Source organism: Ciconia boyciana, chromosome 17 (genome assembly GCF_034638445.1).
Source record: "Ciconia boyciana chromosome 17, ASM3463844v1, whole genome shotgun sequence".
In the NCBI taxonomy this organism is placed as follows: Eukaryota; Metazoa; Chordata; class Aves; order Ciconiiformes; family Ciconiidae; genus Ciconia; species Ciconia boyciana.
The window spans coordinates 5097435-5111469 of NC_132950.1; the positions used below are offsets into that span (position 1 = coordinate 5097435).

The 14035-nt window shown below is 40.7% G+C and overlaps 1 protein-coding gene across 11 annotated transcripts in view; it reads left to right on the top strand.

Annotated features, from left to right (window-relative positions):
* The window catches only part of CUX1 (cut like homeobox 1), a 287512-nt gene that overhangs the window by 227507 nt on the left and 45970 nt on the right, over positions 1 to 14035 (top strand). For 6 of the 11 annotated variants that reach the window (XM_072882481.1, XM_072882483.1, XM_072882489.1 and 3 more), the window contains 3 exons: positions 6783 to 7085; positions 8577 to 8639; positions 11542 to 11730. The exons of 1 other annotated variant lie outside the window; for it this stretch is intronic. In XM_072882481.1, the coding sequence (XP_072738582.1) occupies positions 6783 to 7085; positions 8577 to 8639; positions 11542 to 11730 (555 nt within the window). The remainder of the gene's footprint in view (positions 1 to 6782; positions 7086 to 8576; positions 8640 to 11541; positions 11731 to 14035) is intronic. 4 more of the 11 variants (XM_072882484.1, XM_072882486.1, XM_072882492.1 and 1 more) reach the window with 1 other exon arrangement.

Consider the following 14035-nt stretch of genomic DNA (forward strand, 5'->3'; position numbering starts at 1 on the left):
GGAGTTTTATAACTGTAGGGAGGATCATATTTTCATAAGCCACATTAATTTGCAAATTGTGAATAGGCAAGGTTCACTCACTTAAAGTAAATCCACAAAAACCACTACCTGTGAGAAAGCGTTCAGCTTTCATGGGTATTTTCTTTTAATTAGTCAGAAGAGGGATGTATTGCAGTGCTGTTCCACAAATGCTGATCAGATTTATTACGTAGTTCATACTTGCACTCCAGCACCATTAGCGAGGAGAGTTGTTATGGTGCTTTAGAAGATCCTGCAAAGACAGCCATTGCTAAAGGTAAAATTAGATAGAAGGTCAGAAAACAAAAATCTCTCCCTGAAATTTTCAGACCCTGGGACACAGAGTAACATGGTTGTCCTGAGGATGTTGCCGTTGATTAGCTGCGTGACCAGGTCCTGATTCTCAGGACAACATACCCTGGGTTTTGGTCTACAAATTGGATAGAATGGACAGCCTAATCATCAGGGGAAAACAGAAACTAATCCAGTCCCAGTATGAGACACTTTGATCTCAGGCAACCTGCCAGGTCTGTTGCTGTCCATTAACTCATCTGCACGAGGAGGTAAATGCAGGCCCTGAAGTAGCAAATGCTCTTTTAAGAGGTTGCCGAGAAATCTGTCCACATTTGTCTGCTTTCATCTTCCCTACTAATTTGCCGTAAAGGGAATGAGCAGAGCACGGGATGCTTGGTTGCCTCTCCGCTCCGCTCTGTGCAGGACATGGCGATTCTCGCTGTTCCTCAATAAGGAACTTTGAATTTGACTAGTTTGGCATAGACCTGAAGCCTGAGCTTAGGACATTACGGAAAGTGGTGCATCAAACCAAGCGCCAGTTAAATCATGTTTGGGTTCTTGTCGGAATGTCACAGAGTACCCTGTCATTTTGTTTTAGCAACTTGTCCTTCCAAATGCGCAGTTCGCCTTATGGCATGCCAGCAGTAAAAATGTCACTTACAATAATTACTTTTTGGTGAAAATGCTTGCTGACTTCCTACCTTCAAGCTGTTTTTTACACAGTGGGGAGATAATAAGAAATGACTTTATCCTGACTGCTCAAATGAACACTAAATGGAATTTAGGTTATTATTACTGCAGATAGAGGACTGTGTATTGAAATTTAAATAGTGGATCAGATAAACTACAGAGATTTCTCTCTGAAAATTATAGTGAATCTGCTTTTTCAATCCACTTTGCTCTGAAACTTAAGGCAGCTGTTGTCTGCCTGCTGTCTTTAGAACATAATATTTTTCATAATCCTTTTAGAGGCCCCTGAATACCTTCTGTGTTTTGCGTGGTCTTCCCCACCTTCTCCATGTTCTGTACCTTGTTCCTCATGAGTCCTTTTGCAGCTTATTAGCTAAGCTTGTGTTAGCAACAAAGGTTGGGCAGCTTATTCTCTGAGCGGTTCCTGAGCTGCAGAAGTACAGAGTGCTCTTTATAGGCAGGTGAGTATGCTGGGAGGAGAGGCTCGGTGCGGTGAGCTTGTGTTTTATGGTTGCAAATTCAGATGTTCTTGTTCAAGTCTTTGCTCTGAACTTTTGATTTACAAGTGGGCATAAAGTCAGTTTGCTGCCGTGGCTGTAGGAGTTGAGGCAGGGTCTGAGGAAAAGTGGCAAACCTGCAGCTCTCAAAATGTGTGCAAGAAATTTCACTGGAGGAATCTGCCCGTGCTGGCAGACAGCAGTGTGATGCCTCTGGGACTGATTAAACCGTATCCGTGTCTCAACACTGCTCCATCATCTAGATACCTCTGTTGAGGGGGATGCATCCAGGACTGGTGTCAGGTCATGTAGACATCTGTGATTTTCTGGGGAGGTTGTAGCAGGCATCACCTGCAAGTCTTTGCGTCTGAGGTGTTCCTGAGCTTCAGAAGGAGCTGAAGCATGTGGTGGATCTGAGCTATACTGCTGCTTTTGTATGGAGGGCCATGTTAGATTACTTCCTGTGGTTGGAAGAGTTCCTGTACATCGCAAAAATGGTCCTTCTTGGCCAGTGCCCTGCAGTTTTGCAGAATATAATTAAATGTCTCTGCTGAGTTCATGCAGCTGAGCGGGTGATGCTCAGGAGTGCTGCAGGAGGGGAGCACAGTGCAGCCTATGGTTCATTACACCCTATAGGGACTTTGTCACATTACAATGGCAGAACATGATCAGACCTCGTAGAGGAATGTGTCAGGCTGATACTGTGTTGGGGAAAATGTTTTCAGGTCATTTGTAAGCCACCAGTGGGATAATCAATAGTCAAAAATGTTCTACAGCCAGTGTTCAAGCAATTCAGGACCAGGATCCAGTACTGGGGACCTGACCCCAGCATAGGGGTGGGAAATCTTGTAGTTGGAAAAGAGTAAGAAAATCTAATGTTAAGTTCAGGAAAAGCACCGTAACCAATGAACTGAGACTGGAACTCTGTTTCAGACTGCCTCACATTTTCCAAAACACTGTCATGATAGAAGCTATGGGGAAGGTGTAGAGGATGGATGGGACCAAAGCATCATTTGGCTTCATCCATCGTGCTAGGGAATGCAAGACCCCAAAAGATTTCCTGTGTTCATATAATTAAGGCAAGGTCAATTTGTAGTGGTTCTCAACCAGTTTTGTAAAATGCTCAGAACCTAGTCCTATATGCTAAATTGTTTGCAAAGTTTGTTTAGTTTCTTAACTGATAACTACTAAGGGGTGGGGAGGGGAATGGGCAAGCTGTGATGACAGTTTGGGGTTTTGTTGCAGTAAGATGGTCATTCAAGCAGCAATTTTATATTGGGAAAATAGTATTTAAAAAGAAAACAAAAGATATTTGTGTAACGTTGACTTTGTTTCCATTTGTTTATATATCTTCATTTTAGATTATGCATCCCTCTCTAGTATTGTAGTAGGAAAAAACAAAACTGAAGAATTTCCTGACTTAAAAATAAGGACCATGTGTTCTGCCAGGAGTGATGTGTTCTCAAGTACGGCTCTCTGGCATTCGCAAACTCCATCAAATGTATTTGTCTTTATGAAGACATATGTGCCTTCAAAGACGTGAATGCTCACCTTCACTGTATGGTCATCACACTCTCTTAGCTGTTTTCATCAACTGTGAAATAGCCAGTGTTGGTGTTTCAGTTGTCTTCATGTTTAGCTATGAATGGAGGCCAATTGCACTTGCTAAATATTTCAGCTTGCTGGCCCATTTATGCAGACATCACTTCCTAGTACGCGATTTGCATTTGATTATTATTTTCGATACTGCGTATTTGAATGCACTTTTAAAAATTGGTTGGAAGTGCCTAACTTCCCTATACCCCAGACATATATTTTGAATTAATAATGTAAAAAGTGCATGGTAGAGCCTTTGCCCTTTCATGACTCAGTTATACGTGCAGCTTTAGAAGATTTGGATCACTTAAATGCATTTATGGTGTATTTGAATCTTTAATGACGTTTGTCAACATCAACCTGTAATTGTGCAAAAGTTACACCAGTTTCCCGATCATTTAAAATTGTCATGTTGAACTGTGTCTTCATCACATGCTTGGGACCTAATGGACACCCTCTTTCTGCCAAGTTAGTTTGGGGAGACCCTGTTTCTCCCATCCTCTCTAAAGCGCAGGGCATGGCTGATGTCTTTGCCTACCTGAGACTTAAAAAAAATCCCAGGTTCTGCAATGACCTCGTCACTGGTGATGCTCTTGATCTCTCCAGCTTCTTACTTCTAGCACCTTATTTTTGAAGCTTTGGGGCTTTTGCTTCAGGTTTTAAACTGGATACAGGCTGTTGAAAAGGAAAATGCAACACCCCTTTGGTATAGCAAAGTTTATCTGGAATTTATTAAAGTAACTTCATCAATGAATGGTGGCCATGGGGTTTGCAGGTTGTACAGCCTACCATAATGCAGTTTTGCACTCATATTGACAAAATGATCTCTTCCTCACAAAATACAAACGTGAAACATTCGGTGAACGTTACTCACTCACAAGAAACTGGATCGCTTTTAAGTTAGTGCTGTTCTTCAGTGCAGTCTGGGGTTAAAAAAGCAGAACACATTTTAAAGAAATAAGCTTTCAATGTGTTATTTTCATTGGAAATGTTCAATTGCTACTTTTGAAATCTTAATATGTATTTTTCAGATGTCCTGAATTTGTTTCTTTGTCCTGTGAGGAACTTGAGAGAAATGAATACAGACAAATCATTTCATAAAACATGCGAAATGGCTGTGGATTGACAGTTAAATCTGTAATAGTGAATACATTCAATTTTCCCCTTTGTTCTGTCAGCAGTCACTTGTACTCTAACTGTCTATTTAATTTTTTAAGTAGATTAACGGGAAATGTTTGCATTATTTGATTATTGAATTGACTTTTCCAAATAATGGATCTTTTCCTTAAATATTTATGTGATCTTTAAAATGTTTTTCCATAAGGGAAAAATGCTAAAAATGAATGGGGAGTATATTTTGAGTTATTTGTAGTATATGCGCATAATGCCTCATCTGAAATCACGACACACTTGCCTTTCGGGGGGGGGGAGCAGTTTGTCATCTGTACTGCCTGCCAAAATTAGATTCAGATAATCCTACCTTTTTGAGTAAATAAGCAGCAGATTGGTCTTAAAAATGAAATTCAAGTAATCCCTTGATATGTGATATAAAAAATAAATAAGCTAATATGTGAGCAACATAGAGCATTTCAGTGATAGATGATAATATAGATTACCTTTGTTGTTTACATAATTAGGCTGGGCAGGGAAAGGAGAGGGAGAAAGGAGCATTAGGAAATGCTTTTGTTTAGTCCTGTGTGGTTGGGGGTTTTTTTATTTTGGATTTTTTCTGCACTCTGTGTGCGCACGTGGTTTGCAGTGCATGGGTGAGGAATTGTATAGGAAATTTGCAGCTGCTCTAGTTATTCAGTAAGATTTGTATAAGCTGGCACAAGGGACAAAATTAGAGGGAACTTGAACGAGTGCCGTGCAGTTTATTAGCTAGGCAGCCATAATTTTGACCTTGCTGTGGGTTAAAGGACACAGACCTGAGAAGAAATCTGTTTATCATGTAGGGAATTCATGCCATCCCTGACAGTGTACAGTGAACAAGATGGATGATCTGCCAAATTGGTCCCTCGCATGGGTGAATCAGGGCAAATTTACAGTACAATTCCTTTGCTGCTCCTGATACAAAAATAACATTTGCTGGGTTTTATATTCAGTTGTATGATGACCTAGGGTGAACAGAGAAAAGAAATAAGATTTGTAGGATCCCTATTGCCTTAAAGATTTATATGCACCTTGCTTTTCTTTTATGTCTGCCTCTTTTGCATCTTTCATAAAACACTAAGGAAAAAGTCCAATTGCTTGGTTTGAGAGAGCAACTTTATGTAAGTGCGTCAGGGAACGTCTCTTAAATGCAGCATCGTGAAAGCTTCTGTTACCTTGAACAACACAATTACACTGTGCACCCTGCTTCATTGGAACCCTACTTTTACTTAGGTAGTATTTTCCTTTAGTATTTGGGATATGTTTCCCTGCTACATGAGCTGCATATTCTCTAATGATTTGACAGTATTCTGGATAACAAACAAACTTGAAAAATAGTGAAATTTGGTATTAGCCATTGCCGTGGTAGCGACAGGACCTGACGCTGCAGAGGGAACCACTCTCATAGTAGAGATGCAGTGGTCAGGAAAACAATTCTGTTAGAGGGACTAAGTTTTTGATGTAGTCTGGCCTCATCCTTGTACGATTGAGAGTGTTGTGAGCTTCCTCCAGAGATGTTGAGGCGAATGCACTGAGGTATGAATTTGAGATACATACGGTTAACCGTGTCAAGTAATGAGATGTGAGACAGCAAGGAGGAGGCAGCAGTCCCACAAAAATGGGAGAGAACTGTGAATGGAGAAATCAAATGTGCTCTTTATCTTTTGAAGGGAATTGTTCTTCTAAACCACATTGTCTACATGTTGTTGCTTTAAGAAATGTTTAGACTGTACCCTTAGATGTCTGGATTTTCTGCATAAGCTCAGTTGGTACATTCCGTTAGAGATAAATGTGAATTTAGTAGAGGAAAACAACATTTTATACAGAACTTATTGTTGTTGGCAAATTAACAGATTCAGAAAGCTTTCTTTTAAACAAAGTGTCACAATAGTAGATCTGGGCGTCTCCTGATCCACTATCTATCTTTACACTGGATTCTCAAACACATTAATTAATACCACATAATTACAAACTGTATTTTAATCTTGTTAAGTTATTTCTGGGCAAAGAGAAGTGCAAAAATGTGATGCGAGTGATAAGAAACAATATTAAATCAATAACACTCTCAAGATATAAAGTTGTATCAGTTATAGAAAATCCCTCATTGACACTACAAAATAGTGGCTAAGTGAGTTTTTTACAAGTCACAAAAGGAGGCTTAAAGCAATCTATAATGGTAGATTTAAGAGCATCCTTATACGAAAATGTTGTGGAAAGCAAAACTATGAGATTTCCTGACCAAGGAAATTTCTTGCAACCTTACAGACTATTGCACTTCATTTTTTCCTGATTTTTATTTGTATTTGTACCTCTTGTCTTTATAAGAAAGCAGAGATGACTAAAGATAAAATTAGAAAATAATTCTGTTTTTAAAAAGAGGCTTTTTAGTAACCAAGTCATAACAAGTAGCATTTTGCATACTTAGGCATTTCTTTAAGTAGGTAGAATATAAATGAGAAGGAAAGTTAAATATCCTGCAATCAAAACATTACAATTATGCTAAAGTGGGGACTTTTTTCTTTTTTTTAATTACAGAAAGCACTCCAAAGACTTCTGCCAGTTGCAGTCCTGCTCCTGAATCTCCTATGAGTTCCAGTGAATCAGTGAAAAGCCTGACTGAATTGGTACAGCAACCCTGTCCCACTATAGAGACAAGTAAGGATGGCAAATCCCAAGAATCTAGTGAGCCACCTGCTTCTGAATCCCAATCTACAACACCTTTGCCACTGTCGGGCCACTCGGCACTCAGCATTCAAGAACTGGTTGCTATGTCCCCTGAGCTGGATACGTATGGCATTACAAAAAGGGTCAAAGAAGTGCTAACGGACAACAATCTTGGTAAATCGCTTTATTCTCATTTCTTGGCTGAAATAAAATAAAAGTGTTCATGCTTTTATTTTTAAGCTATATTTCAGTAGACATTTACAAGAATACTTGGTTTTGATTCTGGCCTAAGCTTTAATCTGTTAAAAAATATTTTTTTTTTTTTAAACCAGTAGAAAAATCCTTTCAGATTGTCACACTCTACTTAAAATGTCACCTTACCCTTGCTGCTCTTAAGCTCTGCTCCTGGCTCACCAGCCAGATACTGTTCCCACCTCCCTAAATACAGTCCAGCAGGCTGTCAAGATGACCACAACCCCAAAGCCAGTGAGATCTCTCCTTGAGAAATGCTGTTTTCCCCATGCTCATAGGTTCAAGGCCCCAGCATTTTAGGCCTGGGTGGAGTAGAGGAGTCCGGCATGATTGGAGAGGGAGGTGCATCACAAGCAAAAGCATAGCGTACCTGTAGAGCTACGAGGGTAAATTCAGACTCGGCTGAGGTTTAGATGAACCTGTAGATAAGCATATGGGGCGATTTGGTTATTTTGCTTAGAGATGCGCAAAGCTAAGGCTGCTTTTGCTTACAGATGAGTTTTTGGGTGTCGAATTAGGTATAATGTTGACATGGCTATATATTGGGAATAGTCAAAGGGAATAACCTGATCTCAGTATGGGAAATCCATGCTTAATACTGCCATTATGCCTCTAAGTCACTAGTTTTTCATATGTGTTTAACACTTGCTTCCCTCACAAGGCATTGGGAAACCTTTAAAAGTCCTTTGAAGTCTCTAGTGGGAAGGCAGTAAGGCTGCCCCAGCGTTACCTGCACATGCTTCTGGGGCTTAGCATGGGATTCATCTCACCTGCATTTAGATGTTCAAAATAGATGTCTGAGATGGTTGGGATGAATCACTCTCCAGAATTACCAGTTTCTCTCCATTCACTACAGATGGGACCAAAAAGATAAGTTTAGATTTAGACCGCTGATGATACTTAAGTGAGAAGAATTCCATCCATATCATCTGAACATTATGACTGTATAAGTGAGAACTCCTTTATTTTAGTATGTAAGGAAGCCTTTTTTTGGCTAGACATAGAATAACATGTTATTATCTTAGATTTTTTTTTTTTAAGGGGAAAAATACTGGGATGGGGGGGGTTGCAAGTTCTCATTTAACATAATTTAGAAAAAAAAGAAAATGGCCCTGATCATGGACATACCCTGCATGAGATTGTGTTCCACTGAACCCAGCAGAATTACTTGCTTGCGCACATTGCATGGGCAGATTGTGGTTGCTTGTTCAGTGGAGATAATGTAGAGGTAAAGCCACAAGTCACGGTAAGGGTTTGCAGGTTCAAGCCCTTAGTTTTTGGGCAAAATACTGTTGAGTGCTGTACCTGCTCTGGTGTGCCAGAGAGGTTTGAAAAAGTATTTTTGTTTACATTTGCTTTGATGCCATTTTTACTTAGTCTTTTTTATTTCCCATGATTTTTGTTTTCCTACAGTGTGGCTGACAAGCCTAAAAAGCAGCAGAAGAGCCAGGAAATGTGCCCCAAACTCTGCATTAGGTGTGGAACCAGTTTCAATGTCTCCTTTTGCGCCCTCAGTGTGCTAGTGCACCAGATTGACTCGGTGCCCAGGTTTCTCTGTCTTAGGCCATAGGGCCTTGTGAACCTGTCTTAGGCAACTGGTGGTGGCTCAGTTGTTCCAATATCATCAGCCAGTAAAGACCACGGTTGTGCAAAACCACTCAAAGATGTGTTTGGCGGGTCTCTCCTCCCATGCCTTTTAGCATTCGTTCAACAGTCACCATTTTAGCAAGCGATGCTGGCAGTGTTAACGCTGAGATGTTACTAGTATTCCTAGTCCCAAATGTCATAGTGTTATCAGCCATTCCCTGTTGGCCAACATATAACTTAGATACAGAGGGAAGCAAATGCAGTGAGCTATTGAAAGATTGCAGTGGTGGGGATTTTGCAGAAGGAGCCAGGACTAACCATGAAACCAGCATAATTTACAGAAAGTTTTGTCCATGAGGAGCTACATGAGTGGGAACAGGCGTGAAGGATATTAGGGAAAAAGATGGGGAAAATTATCAGGAGTTTTAGGAAACCTGTGCTTAAAAATATTCCAGTTATTAATAGCTCTCTGATGAAGATGGAGTGTGATACACCTGCTACCTCCTGAGAATGATTTCTAACACATTCCCCGTTAGCTTGGGAGTCTTTCAGGTGTTTTATCCTGCCCTGCCATATCCTGGGATAAAATAAATGACACAAACATCTTTAGCTTTGTCCTTAACACTTAGAGAACGTGATGTTACCTCCTTCCACATTTGCATTTCTAATTTTTAGGCTGTTGTTTGAAGTTCATTTCTTTTGGCAGCATTGCTAGTACCTGCTCTGGGCTGCTTGTTTCTGACCTTTTTGCTGATTTGTGCCGGTATTCCTGTTCGTGTGGCCACACAATAAACCAGACCAGTTGGTCTGAGTCAAAAGTGGCCATTTTATTCTTGGTAGGTTGGTTTGACTCGGATCAGTTCGCTGCTCCCATTTACTGTGCAGCCACACGGGCGGTTGCAGTGGCCGCCCTGGCACTGCACGGCGGCTGTCAGAGCTCTCACAGCCGCTGGAAGAACTGCTGCTCAGATTGCAGCCTGAGCACAGCCTGGGGTTAGAAACTGCAGGGAACGTTACAGGAAAGTTATTTACAAAGGCATATTAAAAAATCTTTAAAGCTGTCTTATCCTGCAAGTAGCTGGCAGGTTTAAAGGTAAATGGATAAGGCCTTACTGATGTTTTTAAATACAAAGACAAACCAGGAGTAGATTAACTCTGCAATACGCATGATCTGAAATTGGCCCTGAATTACTTCTTTTGTCTGATTTTCCTAATATTGAGGGTAGCTGAAAATCACTTATTACTTAGGAACTTCAGTGAATGCTGAATTTACGTTTCTGTTCAGTCTGTACGAACCATTTTCAGGGTTAGTTTTAGAGCTCATTGCAGACTCTGTCATGTTAGCCCTGTCCTCGTTTCCCCTTTCCGCCTTTTGTTATCTCGGCTGCTTCCTCCAAAAGCTTTGCAGACCCACCTGCCCCATGCATCTGAATAGGACATTCTGCAGCTTCCAACTGGTCCCACGTTCCCTCCTCTCCCCTTACCGGCAAAAAAAATGGCCGGACCAAAGGTTTTGGGGTGTTTATAAGAGGAGGAGGAGATTCATGGAATTAAGCACCCAGGAGGGGTTTATGGAGTAGATATTTTCCACAACCTGTTTGTGATAGGATCAGATGAGGCTGTGAAGGCAAGAGCTGATGGTGCTTTTGCAAGTGCAGGCATGTCCTGCAGAGCTGTAGGAGCACAAGCCCCCATGCATCTGCATTGTCCCCTAGGGGTCTCTGTATTGCCACTGGCTAAGACTGCTGGCATGGCTAGGAAGTGAAGGAAAGCGTTCTGCTTTGTGTTAGTGAGGGCATTCAAAAGCTATGGATCAGACACGAGACCCTGAGGCCTAAACTTGGTCGGTATGGAAAGATCTTTGGGTTACCTTGAAAATACATGATAGCTGCACTTCTATCGGAAATCACCGGTGATGACTCAGATAACTTCAGGCTCTGTCTTGTAACAAAAGCTGTTGCATATCAAGGCAGTTTAGCTTGGGAAGAACACTGAACTGAAGGGTTTTAGAAAACCAGCTGTATGGTTGGGTTTGAACTGCACAGGCATTTTCCACAGTCCTTGCTAAGTTAGATCTTAGCCACGTAAACCTAGTGTTACTCTTGCACGTAGAAATGCTGTACGCTGAAAAGCATATGCAGTTTTTACCTTGGTAGACAACAGCATTTTGAAAGAGAACTAAAATTAAGTATTCTTAACTACAAGTACTGTAGAGGCTGTAGAAAAATCTGTTATATTGTAAAATGTGATTATCTCTAGTTGGTAAGACACAGTTAGAACACCACAGATAGTACAACACGGAAAACATGTACGTGTGTCTTTGAGGACACTTATATGACCGTTGCTGAATGTGAGGTTACATTGGTCTTGGTTCATTGATTGCTTGAAATGTTTGGATTGCCCTGTTGGAACGAAGCTGTTGCACTACCCTCCTGCATAAGAGCTAAGTAGCCTCACTGCTCTCACTAGTTACCTGCTTAGCTCAAAGTTCAGTTTATTTTTAATCTCATTAATTTTATTTTTTGCACACTGTTTCACTCTAAGGTCCCGGTCCCCAAAGGTGTTGAGCTCCCCTCTTTGCCACAGTCAGATCCTAAGGATTAAACTAAAGCTCAGTATTTACACTTTTAGCGGGGGGGAGAGCTTTTATTCTTCTAAATGTTTCTTTGGGGTTTTCAAGCAATTATAAAGTAAGAATAATTGACAAATGATCTTGTAGATGTGTTCTGTCTTTTTAGTTAGCCTCATCTCTTAGCTGAATGAATTCATGCGATTTTCAATTTCGTATTAGGTCAGCGTTTGTTTGGGGAGACAATCCTAGGGCTAACACAAGGCTCTGTCTCAGACCTTCTGGCTCGCCCGAAGCCCTGGCACAAGCTGAGTTTGAAGGGACGGGAACCCTTTGTCCGCATGCAGCTGTGGCTGAACGATCCCAACAACGTGGAGAAGCTGATGGATATGAAACGAATGGAGAAAAAAGGTAACTTGGAGCAGACTGCTGACTCATGTTTTCCGTTATTTCAAAGATGACCGTGTCTTTTATAATTCTCCACAAATAGTATAGAGGCACCATTGATCCAGTATTATGAAGGTTATGCGAAAGGACTTCATGACAGCTTTTTCCTAGTTTTATTTGATGCTAGCTCAAGCAGATACATCTCAAAAAAAAAAAAAACCACCAAAACAAAAAACCCCAACAACCAAACAAAAAACCCAAACCCTGAATATTCACCAGCTGTCCTGAAATCGTTGCTATATTCTCCTATAGATTAATTACTGAGGCCCTGGTGTATCACTGATAACTTGCCTTACCAAATGAGAAATGTGAGTTTGGGAGCTGGCTTTGGGTTATTAGTTAATAGTGCTGCAGCTGGTCACAGATGTTGGGCTGGAAGAACTGTGCATTGACTCCTGAGAGACCTTCTTGCCAGTCCTGCACTGATGGTCGCTAGGAGGAGAGAAAAATGAAGTCTTTATAAAAGGGTATTTGAGAAGAATTAAATTTGTAGCCTTTATAGGGATGGGGGAAGGTGATTGTGTTAATACATGCTCACATAAAACGGCTAGGTCATGAGTATGTACCTGTGAGAGCTCTAAGTTGTTATCGGATATCTTAGTAGGGAGTATATCCTGAAAATGTATCCTACTCTATATTTTAAATTCATTACTAAAAAACAGTGGTTATTCAGAGCCCTGTTTTTAGTATGTTCGTGTGATTTTACAAGAGAGACTCTTAGGCTGCCATTATCAGCAGTTAACTAATTAATGATATATACATCTCTCAGCTATCCCTTAATGATATTAGTACAGACAGCATTAATCGTGTGCACTGAAAGCGCTGCTGTTGACTGATGTCCTGAAAGCATTAACACATTTGATCAAGAATTTTGTGATTATATTAAAAATTGCAGTGAGGGAGCTTCTGGGAAAATTCTAGTCTTGCATGCTTATAAGAAGAAATTCAAATCCTTGTCATAGTAACCAGTATAATATAATGCAGTGCAGTATCTTACCGCAAATTGTGTATGATCTTCCACGGGGAGTAAAATCCACTTGGGTTTCCCACTTACAACTGTAAACCAAAGGGAGCCATGATGGTTTTTGCTGTATTAGAAATATGGCAGAAATAAAATTGTCAACTAGCTGGATTTTTATAGCCTCAAAGAGAATATCGCCCATAATGCAGGAAAATAAAATAAAAATAATTTAAAAGTAGTACTGACAATATCCTCTCAAAACTATTTTCTAAACTGGATTCTTATCAAATACTGTGCAATACATATGCTCTATAGATGGCACCTGAATAGAGATAAGGCTATAAATCATTTGAGACTCTGTACTGAGCTCCTGAACTGTGTAAGTGCTGTCCTCATAGCAGAGCACTCTTAAAATGAATTCAACCCTGTATTTTCTGCAAAATCCTTTCATGCAGGTAAGGATCCTGTGATTTAACCTTTTAAATTGCTCTAGAGCCACATTAAGAATTTAACTTTCCCTTCAGCTAATGTCAGTTGAAGAACAATGCAACTGTATCTGCTACCAGTGAAACATTATTATCAATTATTTCTCTGCCACATTTTATTAAGGGAGTAAATTAATAATTATGATAAAGGTGAGCTGCATATATCTTTTTTTCTGTTCTGCCAGTCTGAAGTTTGTGCTATAAATGTCCATTTTAAGAGGTTCTGAAAATTTGCAACGTACATTAACTCTAACCTCTTTGGAGGAAGGTGGGGGTTCACGCTCACTAGGCTGAGACACTCTGCACCACCTTTCCTGCCTTGGAACAGTTCATTCCTCTTTCCTATAACCTCCCGGTGTGTGTGCCGCTGGTAACGTCACACTCGTCACTGAACAGTACTGAAGCCTGCTGTCAGGAGAAAATTTAATTCCCTTTATTTCCCCATTATTTCGCTTTTTAATAATCTTGTTCAATACCGCATAAGATAAAAATTATATTAAAAGGGGCTCTGTTTTACCTCAGTGGGCAGCCGCTAGTTCTGCAGTAGTGTCTGCTGTGTCTATAGCTGAGCACATGCTGGGGAGTCTTCCCTGGGGGACACGGTGATGCTGGGTTGGCCACAGCAGCGGCGGTGGGGGGGGGGGGGGGGGGGAGTAAAACTCAGGGGATAGAGCTGGCCTTGACAAGTTGGTGTCAGACCCAGATCCAGACCTTTGCCCAAATTACGTTTGGGTGGTTTTTTTCATAGGTCTCCTGAGAAGTAGAGACCGATCACAGACAAAATTCAAACTTCTCCGAAAGTCAAGTGCGTTTGTGACTTGGA